The sequence below is a fragment of the Cyprinodon tularosa genome, unplaced genomic scaffold, assembly GCF_016077235.1.
Source record: "Cyprinodon tularosa strain WSP-4 unplaced genomic scaffold, ASM1607723v1 ctg381, whole genome shotgun sequence".
Lineage (NCBI taxonomy): Eukaryota > Metazoa > Chordata > Actinopteri > Cyprinodontiformes > Cyprinodontidae > Cyprinodon > Cyprinodon tularosa.
Window position 1 is genome coordinate 449,623 of NW_024039098.1, and position 24,298 is coordinate 473,920.

At 43.5% G+C, this 24,298-nt stretch overlaps 2 protein-coding genes across 8 annotated transcripts in view; one reads left to right on the forward strand and one right to left on the reverse strand.

The window, feature by feature from the left end:
- The window catches only part of kmt2e (lysine (K)-specific methyltransferase 2E), a 29,141-nt gene extending 11,324 nt beyond the window's left edge, over positions 1-17,817 (forward strand). The window contains exons 1-24 of one of the 7 annotated variants that reach the window (XM_038297081.1): positions 1,215-1,307; positions 2,265-2,376; positions 4,365-4,594; positions 4,680-4,819; positions 5,257-5,438; positions 5,525-5,563; positions 5,648-5,848; positions 5,970-6,100; positions 6,633-6,750; positions 6,837-6,946; positions 7,039-7,291; positions 7,793-7,891; positions 12,125-12,196; positions 12,684-12,869; positions 12,945-13,271; positions 13,389-13,688; positions 13,840-13,990; positions 14,195-14,424; positions 14,501-14,557; positions 14,658-15,185; positions 15,291-15,535; positions 15,619-15,698; positions 16,171-16,250; positions 16,351-17,817. In XM_038297081.1, the coding sequence (XP_038153009.1) occupies positions 4,422-4,594; positions 4,680-4,819; positions 5,257-5,438; positions 5,525-5,563; positions 5,648-5,848; positions 5,970-6,100; positions 6,633-6,750; positions 6,837-6,946; positions 7,039-7,291; positions 7,793-7,891; positions 12,125-12,196; positions 12,684-12,869; positions 12,945-13,271; positions 13,389-13,688; positions 13,840-13,990; positions 14,195-14,424; positions 14,501-14,557; positions 14,658-15,185; positions 15,291-15,535; positions 15,619-15,698; positions 16,171-16,250; positions 16,351-17,379 (4,731 nt within the window). In that variant the 5' untranslated portion in view covers positions 1,215-1,307; positions 2,265-2,376; positions 4,365-4,421 and the 3' untranslated portion in view covers positions 17,380-17,817. Of the gene's footprint in view, positions 1-1,214; positions 1,308-2,261; positions 2,377-4,364; positions 4,595-4,679; positions 4,820-5,256; positions 5,439-5,524; positions 5,564-5,647; positions 5,849-5,969; positions 6,101-6,632; positions 6,751-6,836; positions 6,947-7,038; positions 7,292-7,792; positions 7,892-12,124; positions 12,197-12,683; positions 12,870-12,944; positions 13,272-13,388; positions 13,689-13,839; positions 13,991-14,194; positions 14,425-14,500; positions 14,558-14,657; positions 15,186-15,290; positions 15,536-15,618; positions 15,699-16,170; positions 16,251-16,350 lie in introns of those variants that run through there. The other 6 variants (XM_038297075.1, XM_038297076.1, XM_038297077.1 and 3 more) reach the window with 6 other exon arrangements.
- Positions 17,818-20,719: 2,902 nt separating this feature from the next.
- Positions 20,720-24,298, reverse strand: part of lhfpl3 (LHFPL tetraspan subfamily member 3) — a 56,925-nt gene continuing 53,346 nt past the window's right edge. The window contains exons 3-4 of the mRNA XM_038297082.1: positions 23,107-23,159; positions 20,720-21,209 (exon numbers count right to left, since the gene is read on the reverse strand). Of these exons, the coding sequence (XP_038153010.1) occupies positions 23,137-23,159 (23 nt within the window). The 3' untranslated portion in view covers positions 20,720-21,209; positions 23,107-23,136. The remainder of the gene's footprint in view (positions 21,210-23,106; positions 23,160-24,298) is intronic.

Sequence of the window (24,298 nt, forward strand, 5' to 3'; positions counted from 1 at the left end):
AGGCAACAAAATACAGTTTAGGTCTAACCAGAAGTGCAGGATAAATGTTTCCATAAATACAGGACATGGGTTTCTACTGAATTACTATTATAAATAATGAATATAATATATAGATCACTAGTGTTATGAAGTAAATTTACAGCTGGATATGTACTGATTATAATCTTTAATGCAGGAAAACGAGCAAACCAGCGTTTAAATCTTCTTTCACTCCTTCCTGCTTTGATTGATCAGTAATTATATAAAAGCAATTGCTGTAAAACAGTTTTACTGAAAACCGAAAGGAAAATGCTGCCTCCTTTTATTAAGTTTGGTAACTTTGTCTGAATTTAAGCTTCTCTTCAGTCTAAACTCGTCCCAATCTGAAGCAAATCAAAACTATGATAGGAAAGATATCAGATTTTAACATTTTGATCGATCAGACTGTAAATTACCTCTCTACAGCTCCTCTTTGTATTTCTCTTATTGTGTTAAGCGAGTCATTTGCTTCACTACGCTGACACAGTTACCGTTAAAGTCCTCTAAGTGGATTTATTGTGTTCTGTTCAGATGTGATGAAACCTTGATGCCGTACGTCAGATTAAGAAAGAAAAAGCTGTAATAAAACCGACTGAAGCAGTTAGTGAAGAGGATTTTTGTCTTTATATCTGTGGAGAATATTCTCTGGCTTTCAATGCATTTTTCTATATGTCAGTTAAAGAAAACCAGCAAATGATCTTAGAATCATGTTTGTCTCTTTCACTTTTCTCTCTTCCTCGTGTTTGAGGATTCATGCCATAAAGAAGGACTGTAACTGAAAGCCCGGCAGATACTAAACCCCGATGTAAAGTCGTAGGTTGGAGCCTCCTACATGTGATAAGAGTGAAAAAGGGAATGATTGCAACCTTTAACCTACTGCATCTGCTTCTCAGATGAAGCCAGCAACTCTTTTCCACTTAATAAACTTTTTACTCCTTAAATGTGAACTTAGATTTTGCTTTTACATTTCAGCACAACCCTGAGCCACTAGATAAAATAAAACCAGCGGTCGGTGTGTTTAAACAACACATCTTTGTTCTTATTATTCATCAAAGTGAGTGTCTTTCACTCTTTGTGAAATTTCCCACCGGTTAAATGAAAGTTTAAAGCGTACACAGTCTGGCAGTTGATCTGTTCTGCACACACCCCTCTCCCCAGCACCGCCTCCAGACCTCATGCTTGCTCGTACGTTTTTCACTTTGACAGTGAAGAGCCGAGCGGTAATACACACAGGAAGTGTTGCACAGAGCTTGTTCGGCGTGCAGGGAGAGCGAGGAGGTCTCACACAGGTACTGTACAACCACATTAGCTCAGGAATTACTTCTTGTAAAGCCGGGACTCTCTACAGGATAGATCTTGTTGTTTTTTTTAAACGCCTGTCGTTTATTTCAACCCGTTCTCACGTAGACATGCGTGGCCTGTTCAGAGACTTCAACCTTCAGCTTTTTATTGCCCGGTAGTGGCCCTTAGATATTTATGGCTTCTTTTAGTGTCATGGGACAGAGCAGCAGAGAAAATTTGCTCATCAGCTGCCACACATACTCTGGTGTTTATTTTCCTAGAGCTCTGAGTGTTTTTCTCCAAAACTCCTTAAAGAAAAGGATCAAATGTGTTTTCTCTTGACTGAACATGTGGATCGTTAACCAGAGCTGCTCCTCATGTTTCCCTCGTTTTTAGTCTTTGTTGTTTTTCCTCTTCTTCCCTCTTGATACCTGACCATCTTGTCACACCATCCGTTTTGCCAGTTCCACTTCCCTCTTCATCTATTAGCTCCTCTGCAGCAACTGAAGGAAAGATTAATCGCATTGAAATTGAGGTTGGCTGGACTCGGAGAGCCAAACTGGTTCTCTCAGCTTCAGTTTGCGCCGGGGAAAGTTGTTAAACCGGTTTGGCGTGAAGTGGAAGAAAATTTGTGTGTTTTGTTGTTTTGTGTGCATGAGAGACTGTTAAAGTTTAATTATTGGCCTCCTCGTGAGCTGGACGATAAAGGTTCGTCTGATTATGACTTAAATGATGTCTGGCTCCCAGGCCCAGGTAATGTGAGGTGAGATTCTTCCACATGTTCCTGGTTTTTTTAGTCTCTTTATTCAGATCTTATGATCGTTTTCTGGCAGCTTCACCTTCCTGCAGCAGCCAGTCGTTGGGCAACATACCTGCTAATCATTGTGATGCATCCAAATGATCGCAGATATGTTAGAAGGAAGGTAACCACTGTAATAATCTTCCTTTCTCTTACTGCCCAGCAGACCTGAATCAGTGGAGGCCAGCCCTGTGGTGGTGGAAAAGTCCAGCTACCCACACCAGATTTACAGCAGCACTTCTCACCATTCCCACAGTTACATCGGCCTGCCTTACGCTGTAAGTAAAGCAGCTTTATCCACCTTTGGTTTACTTGTTGGTATCAAAAGAGGCGCTACAGTAAGCCTGTCTCAACACAGCCGAATGAAGGAGACTCTGGAATGAGAGCAGGGTGTGTAGTTCCTATTCTTTGTTTAAACAATCGGCCTAATGAGCATATGGCTCAGGCTTTCTCACAGTCGCCTACATGACCAGATAAAGACCCGTGGTTAAAAAAGGCATAAAGAAACTTAATTATCAGAGAGCTTAGGTTGAATATTACCCTTTCTTTAATTAACATCTAAAATCTTGAGTTTATTTTATTAAAGAAACCCTTTGCAGCTTTCAGGGGCAAGAAACTACCTAAATGTATATTTTTGTTCAGTTTCCTTCTTCCTCCATCAATGCTTTAATTTCTTTGACATGAAAAGGAGCGATTGGTTTGATTAAAGGCTAAAAGATGCTTAAAAGCAATAAGAAAATAACCTATAAATGAAATTCTGCTTCTAAAAACAGCGTCTACATCCATGTTTAGGTTGATTCAGTTGATTAGTTGTTATAATACTGTTAGAATATATGATCTAGATGGTTTATTTTCTGTAGGTTTATTCCCCAAAAAGTTTGACCATATAAAGCTACTTTACTGGAATAATAAACCCAGTGATGTTTCCTTAACTTTTACTTGTTTCAGAGTAGAAAAATAAAAATGTGATCATGGATTATTTTTGGTTTCTATGGCCTTACACTGTTTACACTCTGAGGAAAAGGTAAAAAATATAAACTCGAAGTATCTAAAAGTTCCTACATCTGGATGATTTAAGGTTTTCAATCCTAAATATGATTTGTTTTGGGAGGGGGATGCCTAAAGATGAGCATGTTGGTCACTGCGGCTCTGATGTGAACCGCTCAGCTGTGTGGGAAACGGTTTAAACGCAACTCCTTAACATAAGCTTTCTGTTTATGCGGTGGAATAAACTGTAAGTTAACCCAGATATTAACTGTAAGCAAAGACGACCTGAGCTGATTTACCAAACAACCACATGAAGACAGGGAGGAGGTGAGCTAGCATTAGCTCGCTACTACATGCGGTGATCTTCACCAGCAGACAGCTGTCGATGGTGAAGGTTTTCCGGTCACTTGTGCTGTTTAACACAAGTGACTTAACAGTTAATTAAGTAAAATATTAACAATATTAAAGCCCATGTGTTAACCTCGGCATCCTGCAGAAATAAACAAATGCTGCTGGATAAAAGCACCAGGATAGAGTCAGATCAGGATGTGTTATTAGCTGCTTTATTTATTAAAGGAATGCTATTTATTATCAAATTGATCTGCACTGTATAATCAGACCAGGAGTCTGCGACCTGCGGCTCTTTAGACCCTCGTTGATAATGCTAGCTAACAGTTAGCGTGGTTTTTAAATGTAGTTAGGAAATGTGTTTCAATAGATCTCTGTTTATGGCTGCTGCACTGAAAAGAAAATATTACCTCTTTTCTTTTTAAAAAGGTTTTCACTTCATGTTTAATGAAACCTGAAATTAGGTTTGAGGATTGAGATTAGCTCATTTAATCATAAAAGTAAAGATAGCTGGATCATTAATGTCTCCTGATTTTCACCTCTGAGAGATTAAAAGGGAACCTGGTAAAATGCAGAATAAATTATTAAAAAACAACCTTTATAGTAATATTTATTTTCACAGTTTATTACAAACTGAATATTAAATAATCTTACTTCTGATAAATAAACATATTTGTTTTGTCAACATTACTTAAGAGCAGAACTAAATTTTCTTTCCTTAATCTCCACTTTGTAATTTCCCTCTGCGGTTATTAAAGTATTTCTGATTCCGACCTTGACCTTTTTTTTTAAGCATAGCCTACAGTTCTCAACATTTTTCTTTATTATATTTATCATTGAATGAACAAATGCAAAAACAGAAGTTGTTTGATTCACCATCTGTTTCCTGAGAACATGGATCTTCTAATGTTTCCTTCATTTGCTGCTTCAGGATCACAATTATGGGGCGCGGCCCCCACCTACGCCGCCAGCCTCCCCCCCACCCTCCATGTTGATCCGACAGGGAGAGGTGGTACCCTTTGGTTCAGGGCCCCAGGATGAAGCGTCCCGGGGCACCACGCTCAGCACGTCTGAGGACAGCAGCTATGGGACCGACATCACCCGTTGCATCTGTGGCTTCACCCACGACGACGGTTACATGATCTGCTGTGACAAGTGCAGGTAATCCCCGTTTCCAGTCCTGATTCCCTGCGGCAGACGGCGAGCCGCGCGTTATTAAATGGCCGGTTTGTGTTATTTATTTCAGCGCCTGGCAACACATAGACTGCATGGGTATCGACAGGCAGAACATTCCTGAGACCTATTTGTGCGAACGGTGCCAACCGCGACATCTGGACAGAGAGAGTGCCATCCTGCTTCAGACCAGGAAAAGAGAATGTTTATCTGGTGAGGATTGTTTTAAAAACGTTCAAATGTCTGTGATTTCCCTGAAGTTTGCCGTTCAGCTGCTGGATTACTCTGAGTTGAACTTGTGGTGTAAGAAGTTTTCTCCCTTAGCCCAAAGATGCGAATCTCAGTTCTGCTTTTGCGGCGTGTGCTGCAGTAAATGGCCAGTTTGTTAGTGAGCGTTGTAGGCTGTCACCGTGGTGCTTCCTCCTCCTGCAAGTCAGCCAAAATTCATTCCCCAAGCTCTAGTTTATGTCATAGTGACACCTGCTGGACGAATACCAAACTACAGCTCTGTAATTCATTGTCTGACATGCTGTTTGTTCTATTATTGCAGCCCAACTAGCTTTTATTATCCTGCAGCAGCTGCAGCTTTTTATAGCTCTATGTTGGCTTCTCAGCTCCGTGTTCTCTTTGTAACTTTGATGCTTGTTCAGACGGGGACACCAGTGCGACAGAAAGTGGAGATGAAGTTCCACTAGAGCTCTATTCCACCTTTCAACACACGCCCACCACCATCACGCTGACAACCGGGCGGCTCGGCAATAAACCGGCCGAGAAGAAGCGGAAAAAGAGCGGTGAAAAAGACTCGCCGGCATCTTCCGCTCGCGCTAAGAAGGTCAACTTTCTTTCATTCGGTAACAATAAAAGGCGTTTTAACCGAACCTCGTTTTAACGCCACCAAAATGATTGGTTTGTTTGTAGGCATTCAGAGAGGGGTCCAGGAAGTCCTCTAGAGTGAAGGTAAACTCAGAAACAACACAGATGTTCTTCATAATGCCCCCTGGAAGCTTTCTGCGGTATTTATCGGTGCGTTTTGTGCGTCAGGGTGCCGCTCCAGACACGGAGCCGGTGGAGCACCCTTCTATGTGGGAGAGTAAAATCAAGACGTGGATGGAGCGCTATGAAGAGGCCAGCAGCAATCAGTACAGTGAAGACGTTCAGGTCCTGCTGCGTGTCAAAGAGCAAGGCGACGGCAAGAACCTGGCGTACAACACTCACCCGGCCTCTTTCAAACCCCCGGTGGAGGTAAGAACCAGCAGCAGGAATCCTCATGTGTTCATTTTACTCCCATTCAGTGTTTTAGCTCTATGCTGTTGGTTTTTCTCATGCTGCTCAGTGCTGATCTTACATCGTTTGTGTTGCTCAGAGTCAAGTTCAGAAGAACAAGAAGATCCTGAAAGCCGTGCGGGACCTGCCCCCAGACTCCCTGATCATCGAGTACAGGGGAAAGTTCATGCTTCGACAGCAGTTTGAGGCCAACGGTTACTTTTTCAAGAGGTCAGGAAAATCCTCAGGGGATTAAAATTTGAATACCACCAACTTTAAAGTGTTTCCATTCTGCCTCGCAAAGATACTCAGAAACATTTGTTCTTTCTTACACCACAAATTTCCATGTATTTCCGGAAGTTTATGCCTCAGCAACTATTTATCTGACACCTGCAAAGCAGCTGTTTATGAAATCCTCTTTAGTCGACACTTTTCAGTTTGTCGCAGCATTTAAAATAGAATTCACAATCTATTTATTGTTCCACAGTGGGGAAACATTTATTATTTTAGAATAGCTTTGATAGCCGAGGTTGCTCCGACTTGAGCTGCGCTTCCCAATCTTCCCCGCAGCATGATGCTACCACCATCATGTGCGCACATAGTTTTGATTAGAAGTATCTAGACATTAGACCCTTGAAATCCATTTATATTTTCCCTTCATTTCACAAAAATGCTTTAATTTTCTTTGTTTAACACAAAGTCTGATAATGCTTCAAAATGGGTGTTAATACTTTCTCTTTCCTCTTTTTCTTTCCCCGTTCAGGCCTTACCCGTTTGTCTTGTTTTATTCTAAATTCGACGGAGTGGAGATGTGCGTCGACGCTCGCAGCTTCGGCAACGAAGCTCGTTTCATCCGTCGTTCCTGCACCCCCAACTCCGAAGTATGCCCGACCAACAGTCGCTCTGCATCCCATTAAACGACACAAACCATACTTACTTCCGCCGTTGTTTTCCATGAATCCCTCAGGTCCGGCATGTCATCGAGGACGGCATGCTGCATTTATACATCTATTCCCTGAGGCCCATCTCCAAAGGCACAGAAATCACCATCGGTTTCGATTTCGATTACGGCAGCTGGTACGATATACGAAGTCATTGTACAGGAGGTGATTCGAATCCAAGTCGAGATGAATCGTTGTTTTTAATCGTCGTTCTCTTTATTTTCCCAGTAAATATAAGGTGGACTGTGCCTGTGTGAAGGGGAACCAGGAGTGCCCGGTGCTGAAGCACAACCAGGAGCCCACCGAGAACCTAAGTTCTGGAGGTCGGCGCAGGGGCAGCCGTAAGGACAAGGAGTCTGTCCGCGACGACCAAGGCCAGAACCAGAATGTGGCTTTGGACGGCGAGGGGAAGGGGAAGAGCATAGGCGACGGCAAACAGAGGAAACTCTCCCCGCTGAGACTCTCCATCTCAAACAACCAGGCAAGTTCAGGTCACCAACGTGGCCCAGAATCCTTCCCTCTGCCACCATCAGGATCCACTAATCAGTCATGTAGATTTACCATCCTCCCTTCATCCATCCATGTTTCCCTTTCAGCCGTTCACAGATCCCCCTTTATTTTGTTGGATGTGCCGACTAGAGGCTGATCTTCTTGCTTTTAAGAACAGCAGAAAACGATGCATTCAGGGTTTATTCAGCAGGTTAAGCTTAGAGACAGTTTTAAATATGGTGACCGACCAATAAATCAGCCCCAATTGAGTTTTACAAGGAATGTTTAACTATTCTGTTTGAAATATGGAACATCTGAAGGGAAGGGATACAAATCAAACCTTTAGAGGAAATAAAAACAATATTAAAACACCCGCCCTTCTACCCTCTCCTTAGCTCCCGCCCCCGTCTCCCTCTAGTCTTTAGTCGGGCTGAAATTTCAGCCATGATGATAAAGAAAAATGGCCATACATGGCTCTCCCCTCCTCTTACAGGATCCTGAGTTATTTGAGGATTTAGAAGACAAAACCTCCGTTAGCAAAGAAGTAGAGATGGAGTCAGAGGAGCAGATTGCAGAGAGGAGGAGGAAGATGGTAAGTGTGCCAAGTTAGGGACTTGAGCTTCTTTTGCTACGCAGCCACCCAGCAGAAAGTAAAGAAATAAAAACCGAACCTCAAACTGTTGCTCTTCCCTGCTGGTGCGGATTAAACTATTTGTCTGCTGAGGGTTTCCTCTCTAGCGTCGGTCTACAACTCTGCTCAGAGGTTTCCGCACACTCATCACTCCATGATGGTCACCTTCGTTTTTGGTTTCTCTGATTAGTTTGAACCATTGGATAAAGAGCGTAGCTTCATCAATCTATGGCATCATTCTGACTGGATGCAGCCCAACTATTTTATACATTTAGGATCAAGAAGGCAGATTTCTGCGTCTGTGTTGGAATGCCCAAACCTTTAACCTTCTGGATGTTGTAGGCAAAACTAAGGAATATATTTGTGGTCATTGTAGCAAAATGGATTCATCTTAATTCGTCTCCTGACCATAAAAATATGAACGTCCCTGTTTAACTGGATGCCTGATTTGATCGTTTGACTTTTCAAACACAATGGTTCAGACCAATCAGGGGAAAAAATGAAGTGGTGAGTGTGCGTATCCCTCTGACTGTACCTGTAGCCTCCTCTTCATCATTCATCTCTGCTAGGACTCCCACCACTATCTGCGGCTTTTGTTTCTCTCTGATTATTTCGCCCTCCTGTAACTTGATTTATTTGCTTGCAGCGTTGAAGCTTCTGGCTTTTCCTTCATTAAGCAGCAAGATTTATTTTTATATTTTCCCAATCACGCAATAGCGAGTATAGAAACCTGCTGTCATTAACGTCCATCAGTGGTAGTGGAGAGCCATTTTTCATCTCATTGCATGCTGGAGCGGTCCCTGAGTGCGCATTACAGCTTCAGAGCAGCGCCTTCTCTAACCTTCATGGCAGGCAGGAGTTTAAAATGGCCTATCGTGGCATCAAGCACTCCCTGCACTCTCTGCCAAACAGCCTCATGTCCGTGAGAGATGGGGGGGATCACACACACACACACAGAGGATATTACCCTGCAGTCAGCTTCATTTCACACCGTGGATACAAGGTGTAAAATGCTGACTCATCTTTGGGCAACATACAGTTGTGCTAATCAGCGAGAGAGATGGCTAGATTAAAGAGGGGAGGGGGCTGCAGGGGGTAGAGCCGTATTAGCTTTAGGACATCCAGAGCTGCTCTCTATGGAGCAGAAAGCAGAGCTTTGCATCACAAGTAGCCTTTTTACGTGTAGACGATGCCAGCAGATGTTGTAGAACGAGGCAATTCATCACTCCCATTTAAAAAAGCGTTCCATTTTCTATGTTTCCCAATTTTATTTCTGAATTTTATCTTTAAAACCCTTAGTTTATATATACATCAAAGCAGAAAGACTGTGTTTTTTAATCAGTCCATCAGATGGCGCTTAATGTTGTAAATAAAAGCATGTTTCTGTCATTAGCGGACAACAGATGTACAGATAAGAACTTGTGGCAACAGCTGATAGATTAGTCAAAAGGCCTTAAAATGATAACCTGACTCCGCATATCCATCTGGAAACCTTCCGTTGAAGTAATTTTGGAAAGGGGCGAAAATACTGGTTAGCTGATTGGCCTATGTTGGTGATAGACGGGCCAAATAAACCAATCAGATCAACGAAGCATATGACGTGCAAACAGCCTGGCTACTCTTGCCGAAACCAGTCGGGAGAAGAGCAAAAACATCTTTTCCTCTGAGAAAAGCCTCCAGAGCAGTGTTTTGCTCTTCTTTCAGTGAAGAAATACTCTGTAATTCCGATAAAACTTGCTCGATAGCCACGCTAACGCTAGTTTCATCGCCTGAAGCCGCCATGTTCTTTAGACTGAACGGTCGCGCTTCTCGTTGCGTCACACCTCAACCCGCCTCAAAGCCAACGCTGATTGGACGTTCGTTTGGTGAACGGCTCCAAATTTTCTTTAACGGAGAGTCTCCAGACTGATCTGCGAGTGAAACCTTGAAAGCTCGCGAGATCAGGATGGTCTAACGAGGCTATTGAAATGAATTCATTTGTTTGAAGTAAAATGTACTCTATAAAATCTGAATGTCCCAATTTTGAGCGCGTTTGTTTTGTTAGGAAAGAAATCTAAAGAAATGTTTGGCACCAATTTTATCGCACCATTTTATTAATATTTAATAGACATTATACTGCAAATGTTAATTGTAAAAATGATATTTACAACATTCATATCCGAGTTCAGCGAGTTTTGGCTGTTAAATCTAAGTTCTTCTCATGCAAAGTAATATTTAATCAGTTGGGCAGAATGTCATGGCCGCTGTTGATCAGGAGGGACACAAACGGATGTTAAATGCAAACAGTCACAGACTGATAAAGGCACGGATTGACAGAGGAAGGAGAAAATAGGCCCCCTGATCTCGCCATCAAAACATTTCCTGGAATTGGGATATTGATAAAAGTGAAGATAAAATGTGTTTTTGGAGATATTTCTTTTGTTGCATAAATTTAGAACCTGAAAAGCACAATAGAGTAAAATACATACTCTGGTTACCATTAGTACAAATGTAGTGCTGTTATCTTAAAATAAATTTGCCCAATGGAACCGATGAGTTACATATTTTAATCTTCAACATCTTTTCCTTCTGTTGGGGTCAGACTTTGCCTGTAAAGTTCTGGAACCTCTTTTATAACATTTGGGAAAGATGGATGACAGGATGTTTAGCTAATCCTCTCGTTTTCCCACTCTCACCCTGACCTTCTATCATTTCTGTAGTCATCATTTTGGATCCTAAAGTAACCCTGATAATTTGCTGCCATCTTTCCCATTTTTAAGAGCTGTTTCTAAAAGGAGCGTGAAAGTCACTGCTGCTCTGATCAACCAGTTCTTAGTATTTTAAGCCTTTAAGTTAAATTCTACTGCTTTAGGTGGTATAATAACTTTATTTTAAGGCTTTAAAAAAATAAAATTTGTAATCATCTGAATATTCCACAGTGATCTAAAGTCTTTTTCGCAGCGATTAGCTTTGCCACAACATCGATTTTATCCACAAACATCAAGTTTACATATACCCCATTTACACTACCCTTGAAAAACCTGTCCGAGCTCAGTAACTGAGATAACTCATCGTGTGTAAATGGAAAGCAAACTGAACTGAACCGAGCTAAACACAACCGAACCACGCTAACTGCAGACCAGTTCCAGAGGTGGGCTCGGCTCAGTTTTTCCTCTGGCTCGGTTCTCTGATAACGAGCGCATGAGCAGAACGCGTCATCTCCGTCTGGCTGCACATCCCGATTCACACTCCATTCCAGTAGTTGGCGGTAATGCCCCTCCGGAAGTTGCTTGCCAACCAACACAAAACAGAAGAACAACTATAAACAACAATCGAAAGCCGACTTTCTCAACTAAAACCACGAAACGTTGCCCTCTTCGCCTGACCATCCGCAAACACCGAAGTACTGCAATAATAATCAAGCATAACTCTCTGAATGTGACGGGTGCCGCCATTTTGATTTGCTTGATTCCCTCCTCCTTCGTCTTCTTCTTCTTGTGTTTTATGGCGGTTGGCAAACAACTTTTGCTGCATTACCGCCACCAACTGCTTGATTTCCTCCTTCAATACTGGCAGTAATCCCGCAGATTGTCACTAGGAGGCGATGAACCGAGATAGCGTGATGTGTAAACAGTCGTCAGAACCAAGCTCGGCCTGGTTAACTGATCCATCTCGGACCGGTCTCGGCATGGATCGGTTTTTCAAGGGTAATCTATATCTAGATAAGTCATTGTTTCTTAAATAAATGCATTTGCTCTTGGATTGAGGAGGTAAAAGAGATATTTTGCCAATGAAACAAGACAATTTACATTTAAAATAAGAAAACACAACTGGATTGTCTTATTTTAATTGCATGTTATCTAATTATCTTATTTTAAGAGTAAAAATACATCTTCTTTTGGCAAATCTCATTTACCTACTTAGATTAAGAATAAAATACACTTAATTTGCACTTATTTCTAGGCTGAAATTAACAATTTTTGCTGATTGATGATTAAATGTTACTGGTTTAAAGCATGTAAGGTTAGAGTTTCTGTGGTTCGAATCGGCATATCGATTATGATCCGCCATCATGAAGAAATGTTTTTGTTTCCTTTCCATCATCATCATCACATGGTTAGCCTTAAGCACAGACCTGGCTAGCGTTTGTGGAGCCTTGTTTGACCGGAGAGCGTTGCTTCTCTAAACTGGGCTGTCTCTGTATTAAACATTCAGGCCAACCCAGCCGAGCAGTCCCATCTACCTGTCGGGGCGGCTTCAAGCTGGAAGGGGCCAAAACTCAAAGAGGTAAACTCGACCCCGTACATAGCCAACATCACCCTCATTCCAGGGGTTCACCACCACCAGATCTGCTTGTGGCTCCCGGTTTATAGGCAAACTAACCCTGTCTGGTGGTGTGGGTCTTTCTTTAAAGGGCTGTTAAAGGTGGAGGTAGCCGTAGTTTCCACTTAAGGAACTCGCCTTTTTTTTTTCTTTTTTTGGTTCCAGCAGGAGCAGAACCGACACCGACAGTCTGGAGCCTCTTTTTCTACTCTGCTTTCCTGCTTTTGGGTTTTTAATTTTTTTTTTTTGCATCGTCGCTCTTTTTCTGCGGTGCTTCTGCTCTGAAACAGAGCAGTGGCCTTTCCCTACCTGTCTACCTTTGCATCCCTGCGCTCCCTTAGAATGGCTTCTGCTGTGTAACCCACCTAAACCCCTTGCACTGACTTCAGGGCCTCGTTTGATGCTGACGGTTGTACCTTCTTCTCCCCCACCCCCTCACCAAACATGGCAGACACGAGAGGAGAGGAAGATGGAGGCCATCCTGCAGGCCTTTGCGAGGATGGAGAAGAGGGAGAAACGCAGGGAGCAGGCCTTGGAGCGAATCGGTAGCGTAAAGTCGGAGGTAGGAGGCCGCAGCGACATCAAAGAGGAGCCTCCGGCTACGCCAGAGACGGTAGAGTCTCCGTCTGTCATGCAGGTGAGAATAAAAACAAGCAAAAGATGGATTATTTCTCTAGAAACGTCTTTATAAACATGTCGGTTGACGTTGCAGCCGCCTCTTGAAATAAAGGAGGAGCCCGGACTCAAACCAGCCAAGGTGAAAACTTCACGGAACAGGAAGAGCTTCTCCAGGAGCAGGACTCACATTGGACAGCAGCGGCGGCGGGCTCGTACCATCAGCACGTGTTCGGACCTGACGCCCAGCTCTCCAGCTGAGCCCGCGGAGCCTCCGGCCAGTGAGACGCCAGAAAGAGAGACGCCCTGTGCGCCGGAGCCTGAGGCGATCCCCTCGCACGTCCCCGAGAGCAGCCCTCCTCAGAGCAGCTCGCCGGCGCCGGAGAGAGTCCGAACAGGAAGCAAGAGCTACAAAACTAAAAAGGTTGGAAACGTTTTAACTGATGTAAAAAAAAAAATGGTTTAAATGTTTAGAGCCTGAGCGAAGAATCTACGGCCGACCTTCTTTGAAAAGTCAGATAAATCAAACTCTCTTTTGCAGCACTTTGTGAGCGAGTGGGTGGGAGAGAAGCAGCAGGACCGCGGCGCCGTACGAACGCCGGAACCGGTCCCAGACAGGCCGCTGAGAATAAGCAGCGACCCTGAAGTGCTCGCCACGCAGCTTAACGCCTTACCAGGCATGACCTGCTCCTCGCAGATCTACAGCACGCCCAAACACTACGTCCGCTTCTCCTCGCCGTTCCTGGCCAACCGCAGCCCCACCACGCCCGGCGTGCCCACCGGGAGGAGGCGCTCCAGGGAGCTGCCAGAAACGCCGCCGACCAGCGGCTCCTGTAAAAAGGTACAGAGTTTGCCTCCGTCTTCAGATCAGCGCTGCTCCATTTTTCTTGGTCTGAGGCCTAAAATCACAATACAGTTTTATTTTTAATGAAATATGACACATTTGGGAGTTTTATTTTTTGTTTTGATGGAAACGTCTCCTTTCTCTGCAGCGGTGGTTGAAACAGGCTCTGGAGGAGGAGGGCTCCACCAGCCCTGCCAGACGACCCAGCCTGTTTCTGCCCGGCGACGGACCGCTCAGCCCGTCCATCAACGGAGACTCGGACAGTCCGCTGCTCTACAATGGCACCTGCTCGCTACCAGGTGTGCTGCTCGACGGTTTTCAGGCTTTTTTTTAAAACCTTCCATTTAGATCAGTTTCCTAGATCAGATAATTGAGAAAAAATGAGGGAATAAACTAAATAAAACCAAACTATCTTTTCTGTACTAAATAATTTTAGTTTTTTAAGACAGATTCTTTTTAAATGAATGTTTTTCCTCATCCTCCCTCCTGCTGTGTTCTTTCAGAGTTGCCCACTCCTTTGAAAAAGCGACGGTTGAACCCGTTGGACGCCTGCATTTCAGAGGGCTCCACGCCCTACGCCTCCCCCTGTGCCACGCCCACCCGAGCGGACCACTCGGAGACTCCCACAGCACCCAGCGTGCTGAGCACGCCGCCTCGACCCCGAACAGAAGAACCCAGCTCAGAGCCGTCGTCCAATACTACCCCGACACACGCACTTAACGCCCCTCAGGAGGTACGGTCGTCTGCATGGAAGCCGCTACTCGGTGCTTCCGTTTCTTTTTAATAAAAACTTGTTTTCTGGTCTGCAGACTGAATCTTCAGAGGAGAACTCGCCAGAGGTCGGTCAGAAACCTTCGGTGCAAGAGGTGAGACGTTTCGCTGCGTCCTTCTGTTTGAAACTGTCCATCTATGCTTTCATGTTCTAGAAAGGGAATAAAAGACTGACTTTAATCATTTATTTCCCAGGCTGATCGTCCTCCTTCGCTCGTCTCCTCGCCGTGTGTCCGGCCTCCCATTTCAGACGGACTCTCTTCAGAAGTCAAAGTCTCTGTTCCAGAGAGCCCACAGCTCCCAGCTCCTGAGCCAGCGGACTGTGGAGAGGACAGGACAGACGGTGGGCCTGCAGAAGGAGCAAGCGAGGCTCCTTCATCTGCAGAAACCTGCACTTCCTCTTTTCCGGGCTGGATAAAAAGCCCAGACAGAGGCCTGACTGGACCAGCTGGTCTGAACTTCTCCCCAGTCAACTCGAACTTACGGGACCTCACCCCGTCTCACACTCTGGAGCCTCTTGCCGCTCCTTTCAGGCCGGAGCCTGCAGCTGGTTCTGCGGCGGGGTCTGCGACAGGAACGGGCTCTCAGGCGCCGTTCAGCGAGGCGCAGGGACAGCTGTTCTACTCCGGCCCTGAAGAGGGCAGCTCGCTTGTCCTCTCCCGTTCACTGAACGGGGACGGCGAGGGAGGAGGTTCTGCGCAGAACCCACCTCAGAGGAAAAAGGTGAGGGCTGTCGACATGTTTGTTTATATCAAGATGGATATAAGAGGAAAGAAAGTGGATCCCTGTTTGCATCCGAATCACTGAATTGATTAAAATTCCTCCCAGGTGTCTTTGCTCGAGTACCGGAAGCGTCAGCGAGAAGCGCGGCGCAGCGGGTCCAAGACTGAATGCAGCTCTCCCGTGTCCACCGTGCCGCCTTTGAGCGTGGACGCTTTCCCCGTGGCTCTGGAGACGACCAGCGAGCCTTCTCTACCTCCTGCTCCATCTAACCCCGCCCCCATTATAAAGGAGCCGCAGGGCGGCGAGGAGACGGAGGCCTCAGCGGACAGGGAGGGAGGAGACGGGCAGTGGTATGTATCTAAACCTTTACTCATTTACCTGTAGATATATTTCAGCATAGAAAACTGAACGTGTTCCGGTTGGTATTTATCAGGACGTCGTCCACCTCGGTAGAGCAGGCCAGAGAGCGCAGCTACCACCGAGCGCTTCTGCTCAGCAAAGATAAAGACGCAGGTGAGGATTAAAAGTCGTTTCTCAACTACTACATGTTTGTTTCCTTTTAAAACACAAAGTTTGGTGTTTTTATTGAGTTTTTCTGTGATAAACCAACACAAAGGATTGAAGAGTCGGCTTTGCAGCTTGGTTCAAAAAGAACAAAGTGGCTCCGGAGGAGCTGCTGAGGTGCACAGCTCGGGGTCACACTGTTCATGGAGCTGAGCGTTATACGCCACTGAAAAAACGTTGAACTTTCCTCGAGGAGGAGCTAAAATCGAAGCTTTGGCTCCAAACAAAGAAACTCTGCTTCCTTTCTCATAAAACATGGTAGTGGCAGAATTATGCTGTGGGGAGAAACTCAGGATGATACCAGCAGTGATCCTATCAGCAGCTGTGGCATCACCATAAATACCAGTTAAAGGTGTGGTTGTACTGGGACTAAATGTGGAGAGGTTTATGCTTTTTTTTTTTGTTGTTGTCTCCGTTTCAGACGGTGAGACGGACGGTGGGGACACGCCGGCGCTAAGAGAGTGTGCGTCTCCGTGTCTCCAGAAAACGCCGACCCAAACGGTAAGACCACGCATCAGCAGCTTCGCTGTAAATCCATCCATGTTTGTGATGTGTGGGATTAAAAACGCGAACGCTGACAGATTCCCGTTCCTCGATGCAGCCCTGCTCCCCCGGCCCGCAGCCGCAGCCTTCCGGTCGCCCGGCGAAGGACGAAGACGGCGACGCTCAGCCCTGGATGGCGAATCCAAACAGCAAGCCGGCCGGATCCAAGCCGGCTCCTCTGACCCCGACGAAGCTGCACCCCGCCGCCCCCCTGCCCTCCTCCCCCGTCCACTACCCAGGCTCCTCCCTCCTCCACTCCCCCAAGCCGCAGCCTCAGGGCTCGCCGTTCCGCGGCCAGAGGGCGCTGTTCTCCAACCAGCCTCCGTCGCAGCCCCAGCCCCAGGCTGGACCTGCCCCCTTCCCCCCCTACACCACACAGGGTGCTCCTCCTCCTCCACCCCCGCCGCCCCCGGCCCCATCCGTCTCCACCGCCTACTTCCCCAACCAGAGCCCCTCCCCCACCGTCCCCTTCCCCGGGTTCAAACCCGCCGTCGCCCCGTCCTACCCCACCGGGTCGCAGCCCCTGATGCAGACTCTCCCCCACAGCGTTCACTATCAGAGCTCAGCGGCCCCGCCCCCTCCTCCCCCGCCTCCCCCCCACCCGCTACCTGGGCCCACGCTGCTGCACGTCAACATGCAGCCCCCTCCCATCCAGCAGCATCAGCTCATGATGACGTCCGCCCCTCCTCCTCCTCCCCCACTGCAGAGTCAGCCCCCCCCTCAGCAGCAGCAGGCGGCTCCCACAGGCGGGACGCTCATGTCCCTAACCCCCCCGCCGCCCCCTCCTCCGCCTCCCCCAGCTCCCTCCTCTAACCCCCCGCTGCAGCCCCACCACTACCAGAACTTAGGTGGCTTCCAGGCGGCGTTGATGCATCCGGGTCCCGCTGGGAACCCGTCCGTCCCCCCGTCCTCGTACCCCCCCCCACTGCAGCAATCCGGACTGCCTCCTCCTCCCCCGCCTCCCCCACAGCAGCCTCAACAAGGCCCGGCTCAGGCCGCCACCCAGATGCCTCCCGGGACCCGCGGAGCTCCTGCGTCCTCGAACTCCTTCCACGGCTCGGGTTACCTGAGCACCGGGTGGCACTGACCCCCCCCTCCTCCCTGAGGACTCTGCTGGGGAGGGGGGCCTGTACCATAAGCTGTAGATAAGTTTTCTACGTACCTGAACACATGGCCAGTTGAAAAACAGCTGTTTGTGGGATAAAAGGAAAAAACAAGGACAAGAAAACGATTTTAGCAAAACGCAACGACAAACTGTAAGAAAAGAAAGATGGACGATCCCCCTGGTGCTCATAGCCCCCCCCCCCCCTCTCTGGCCTGTATTGTTTTTTCTTTTTATAACATCCTCCATGAAGGTGGAGAGGAAAAAGTTCTGTTCTTTGTTCAGAGCCCCGTTGTATTCCCCCCTCCCCCCGCACTTTGTTTATAAGCGGACATTCCAGCCTCCTCCGTATATCCGTCTGCCATCGTCTCTCTACACAGTTTATGTTTTAATCTAGTGGCTCATTATAGCAAACAAAAAAAAGCTTTTTGTATAGAGTTAAAAAAAACAACAATTATTTTTTTTAATCTTCTGTCTAACAAATATCTGTTCACCGCTGCAGATTCAGGAAAGATCCGTTTGAGTGTGAGCCCCGCCCCTTCAGGACGCCTCACCTGTGTGTGTGTGTGTGTGTGTGTGTGTGTGTGTGTGTGTGTGTGTGTGTGTGTGTGTGTGTGTGTGTGTGTGTGTGTGTGTGTGTGTGTGTGTGTGTGTGTGTGTGTGTGTGTGTGTGTGAGAGAATGAATGGCAGCTTAGAGGAGCGACGCGTGTTTTGGGATTTTGCTCATGGAGGTAGGCAGAGCGTCTCACCTACAAGTAGGAAGTTAGCGGTTTATTTTTGAAACTCAATGGATATTTGTAGAAAGTGTAATTTAATGTATAGGTGGTTACTTCAGCTTTTCACCAGAAACAGGTTTTTGTAAATATCCTGCTTCTTTTCTTTTTCTATGCTTGTACAATTCGCCCCCCCCCATCCCATCCTCCTCCACACCCCCTCCAACCCCTCCCTCATTTTAAGATATGGTTGTAAATATGAACGCTGTTCTCTGCAAAGCTGAATGTTTCTGTGACTAGCATTATTTTTATTTTATTATTTTTTTATTTTCTCTCCCCTTTTATTGACTCTTCAACTATGTCTCCTTTTTTTTTTTATTTGTGTGTGTGTGAGTGTTGCGTTTGTGTGGAGGAGAGAGACTCACAGACACTGCACTGGTTGGCTATTTTCATGGTTCATTATAATAAATCACTGTAATGACAGTTTTATATCACTTGTGGTGACGTTTGTCTGAAGGTTTTGGGGGGAATTAAGTTGTCTTCATATAGATTTCTGCTGTAAATAGGACCTATCCGACAGCATGAAGTAGAATTGAAGATCTCAGAAGGGAAAAAATCAACAAATATGAAAGTTAATGAATGACATCGCTCTGCTTGGAGACGTCTCTGAGGCTGTGGGACCAGTGGATGATGAAGAGTGGAGAACCAGAGGAGTCCAGTCCACCTAAATTAGTCCAGGAGGTCACCTGCCTTAGTTCAGGTCAGTTTTATCAATGGTAAGAAAACAAAAAAACTAGTTGACCAAGGATTGAGGTCGGCTTCAGTCCTCGATACATCGACCTGTTAAGACTAATCTTTTTACATAAAGGCAACTTGTGCCACAAAAGTACGGTGGAGAATTAGGGCCAGGCCAGAGATTTTTAAATTAAAACTTTTCAGGATAAAGTAATACTACGAGAATTAAGTCATTTCAGAAAGAGACCTTTGAAGTCCAACCAGCAGATGACGTCCGACCAGCTCCACCAATCAGCAACCTGAGTCCACTTTGACATCGAAAAAGATTTGGGCCAAAGCGTGATGCTCGACATTTCTCATTTTAGGGAAGAAAGTGCTTCTTGTAAGAGGTGTCAGAAAATACAACTTTATTTTCGTAATTTTATAACTTTATTCTCGTAGTGTTACGACTTTATTCTCATAATTTTAGGACTTTATTTTTATAATGTTACGAGTTTATTCTCGCAATTTTATTTTATTCTCGTAATTTTACTACTTTATTCTCATAATTTTGCAACTTTGTTCTCATAATCTAAAACTTTGTTCTCGTAGTGTTGCGACTTTATTATCCTAATTTTATGACTTTATTCTCGTAATTTTGCGACTTTAGGCTCGTAATATTGTAACTTTATTCCCGTAATTTTCTCACTTAATTTTCGTAATGTTTCAATTTTATTCTCATGATTTTATGACTTTATTCTATTAATGTTAAGAGTTTGTTCTTATAATTATGACTTTATTCTCATAATGTTACGAGTTTATTCTTATAATTATATGACGTTAGTCTCATAATGGTACGAGTTTATTCTTGCAATTTTACAACTTTATTCTCGAAATAGAAAAAAAAATCTCTAGCCTGGCCCAAATACTATAGACACTAAAGTCACTAACGGAAAAAAAAAAAAAAAAAAATGTTCCCATGTTAAACTGAAATAAAATAAAAAAATCAGTTAAGTTTTTTTTTTCTCAGTGGCCTTAATCCTCTTCCGTAGAATAAACTGGCTAAATCAGTTAAACCACAGGAAAGTTTTCAAATGTGGAAAAATCAGATAAGATACTTATAAGCTTCTAAGCTACTACTACAAGTTTCAAGAATCAAATCTTTAATTTCAAAAATAAAATGTATAAACTCAACTAATGAGTTCATATCTCAGGGTTGAAATCTATTAAATAATCCATAAAATCTAAACTAAATCTTTTTTGGTTCAGTAAATTGGCTAATCTTAACGTAAATGTAAAGTGGAAAAATATATGTTTACATTACAGGTTGTATTTTATTTAATCAACTTCTGTATGAAGGATTGTCTGAAACAATCAGCCCTGCAAAACCAGTGGATTATTAATTTTGGCCCCGTAGCTTCTTTTAATAATAATCTAAACTGGCAAACTGTTTTTAAAACTGATTTGTTGTTATAAAATATTTTGAATCTAATTTTTTTTGTACAAATATCGGTAGCTTTATGCTCATTACTGAGGATATCTATTTGCTTTTTCAAACCTGTGTAAAGAAAAAAGATTCAATGAACAAATAAAAATCATACCGAGCATCCTCATTCAGGTAAATATTAGAAAAGGAAACTATTTGCATAAAGTTGTTTCAATCCATGTTTTAAATGAAAATGTCAAACATACAAAAGAAAACAACACTGTATTCTTATTATTTTCTCGTTTTCTTTTCTTTACAACACTTTCAGGTAACAATATACTTATCATCAACCCATGGCAAAACATTTCAATTCAAAGACGAGACTGAAGACGAGGACACAGCCGACGTATTTCTCTACATGAGATACAAATCATTTATGTGCGCTTTTATTTTTTAAATCTTTTTTTCCCCCCACAAACTTGAAAAAAAAAAAAAAAGAAAGCTTTAATAAGGAACAGTTTTCATCTTATTTTGTCAAATATTTAACCATTAACAGGACCGCGCTGTTCTTTCAGCTTCAATTCATCACTGTCTATTCTGTGTGATCTAGTTCTAGATGGTTTCAACGGCTGCAACCATGTTTTTTTTTTTTATTAAACACATCTATATGAAAGCAGCCTCAGCCTCATTCCTGCTAACAGCTCAGTTAAAGTGACGACACGGATAAAATCATCATAAACGTCTCAGGTGAGCATAGAAAGTATTTTACAGAGGGGATCTCTCATAGAAGACGAGGTGTCCTTTCTCCCAGTGATGCATTTTATGGCTGCTTTCAGGCCACTTCTTCTTGTTCTGCTCCTCCTTTAGTCAGATGATTCCAAACTCTTCAGCTGAGCTTCCCAGCCCCTGGTGGGAGCACCGGGTTAAAACTGGACTCTGCAGTAACGCCACATCCTGAGACCTGCAGACATGAAGAAAAATTACTGCACACCTTAACTCCTGTCTAAAAAGGTCATGCTTAACAACTCATGAAAGATTTCAGTATGAAATATTAAACATACTTTGAAATTTTAGTTGTTAAAGCTGATAAATATTGGTAGTTTATTGTCTTTTTTCCATTGTGATCCTTTGAACTGTAGCGGGTACAAAATAGCCTCTAATAATGATTAACCCTTGCAACCTTTCATATCCAAAGAGCCTTTTTGCCCCGAGTCCGGCCAAGTAAAAGTTGTTTAGAGCCACAAAGAATAACCCTTTTTTTTTTATCATCTCGTAAAGGAAATTAGTTGCCATATTATTATAACAACCAACAATTTATGTATTTTTAACTTTTAAAATAATGTTAAATCTCATCATTTACAAAAGGAAAATGTCTCTAAAAAGATTTCTGGTTCTTTTAATGTCATTCCTTTCCATCTTATAAAACCCACTAAAGCTTTAAAGACTGGTATTTATTATAGTACATTATTTAGCTCTTCATGTACATTTTAGCCGCTATTAAGAGCCACTGTAGAGGGTTCAAAGAGCCACAGGTCACAAATCCCTGATCTACATCCAGCCATTTAGCAAAGATCCTGCTGTAGATCTTATTTTGACATTTGATCAATTTGATGAGACCATGAATGATAAATTACCTACTAGAAATTAAGTTGGGGTGGAAAAAAAAAGTTAAAAAGCTAATTTAAAAGTTAATAAGCCCAGTTTACAATTATATTTAGGTTTATAAACTAAAAAATGGAAGTTCCAGTATCAGTATTCAGGGGCGGTTTTAGGAAATTTGGGGCCCTAGGCAGAGACAGGCAGGGGGCCCTCTGCATTGAGAAGACAACTTATAAAACAGACCCATTCTCCAGATAGAGAACTGTTAATAGAATAGACATCCATTATTTGTTCTAGGTTGTGTCCCTCTCTTCTTGTCCCTTTTCTTCTTGTTTTCCTCTCTATGTTTTGTTCTCAGCTGACTTTTCATGCTGTCTCTAAAGGAATGAAAGATTTTTTCCAAGCACTAAGCTCACTTAGCTGATTGCTCCTTCCTGTGTTTCCAAAAAGGCCAAAGTAAATAACCCAGTCCTTCTTTTCACTGTAGACAAGCCATGATCTGCTTATCTGTTCTCCATTTTTCGATGTTGTCTCCAAAGTCTCCAGAAGCAGAAAAAAGTCTCTAGATTTGGCGCTAGGGGCTTTTTTTGGGTATCTGAAAAGTGGCTAAATATAGCGACTAAAGCGCTAAGTTGGCATCACTGCTCTTTGCATGGTTTGTTTTCAAATGGTTTGCTGCTGTCTGTTTGGACCTTTCTGAACATGTGCAGCAAATGGACTGATCCAATATGGTGGATACTGAAGGGGGGGCTGAGACACACTTAATATTATCAGCGTTCTGATGGCATTTTAGCCACAGGATTTTTATCAAAAACATAATTAATGTGCAGAAATAAGGAATGGTTGTATTAACCATACATGGAAACAGATTTTTATGGGGCCCCCAGGAACTTGGGGCCCTAGGCACCTGCCTAGTATTGTCTAATGGTCAATTCCCCCCCTGTCAGTATTAATGCCTTTTCACGATTTTCTTATAGAAGCACTTTTTTTTTTCTTAATATATTTGGACAAGTTGGTGTTTCTTGTTATTACACTGATATAATTTTTGGAAAAAAAAAATATCCATGTTTTTTTAATGTTACAAAGGTAACAAGGTCTTGTCCTTGGCTTGAACTTTTCAACATATTTCACTGAGTGTCCTTTAAAGGGTTAAAATAAAAAAGTTTACCACAGAGTGGACTATAAAATTAAGATTTCTAGATTTTTATTAGCTCAAAAAAAAATCTATTCTAGAAACTGATCATGTTTAGCATACATACCCATATGTGTGAATCCTTCATTTCCAGGATTTATATGACATTATTTCCACTTTCTGTGGGAATAAAAACACAAAAAAAGAAACATATTACACAAGTGACCACTAGGTGGCAGTGTTTCATAAGGTTTCAGCGGCCCAGCTTTAGGAATTGGATTAAATGGTTTTTACTTTGGTAGAAAGTTGTGATTTTTCCACAGACCCTGACAATAAGATCAATCAGTTTATTTCCAATCAAACACCTGTGTTTCTCCTCCCTCCTCCATGGTTTTTAATCTTCCTCTACTTATTCAAGTCTTTTTGTTTATAATGCATTTTCCCCTCCTCATAAAAGCCGACAGACCACTGTGTCCTGACTGATGTGCTGGCTGTGATTCATTGAGACAGTTTAGCAGCAAGCTGTGTAAACATCCATTAGTAATTCATGACTTTGTCCACCATCCCCCCAGGCTTCAATTAACCCCTGATATTTGTGTGTTTTTCCTTTCATCCATCTCTCCCTCCTTCTCCAAATGCATTTCATCCTCCTTGCTTCCCATATTTTTCTCCATTAATCATCCTCTTTGGGTCACAGAATGCCCATCATTTGGTCCAGAAAAAAACAAAAAACAAAAGGAGGCAAGCAGGTGGTGTTTAGCGATCCTTTACAACATATGCAAATTAAAAACTGCATGAAAAGAAGGGATGAAGCTGCTGGTTTGGACCTGAGGTTTTGCAGGAGGACTAATGTACAACTTTTATTTATCTTTATACTGAAAAATTGAATGAAAAAAATAGCTCTGTTGAAACCCTGCAATTTTGTCTCTTATTTAGTTTCTTTAGACTCTACTTAAGGGATTGTTTGGATCCAGGGGCGGAGCTAGATGGGGTCCAGGGGTGGCCATGGCCACCCTTAGCCAATCATTGGCCACCCCTGCCATTTATTTCCCTCTAATACAGACTGTGTCAGCAGTAATACTCTCAAGTTAAACATTCAAAACATTTTTTTTTTTTTGTGGTTAATTATACACATCAATATACTAACATCAAAGATGATAAATACAGAATTCCTGCTCTTTTCAGAAATAGATTTTGTGTTCTATGGGGTAAAGAGAAAATTATGTGTCTCTGCAAGTCATCTTGTCTTCAGTGAAATCAAAGATAAATAACAATTTTTTTTTTTTTTTTTTTTTTTTTTTTTACAGTGTCCTGTCTGG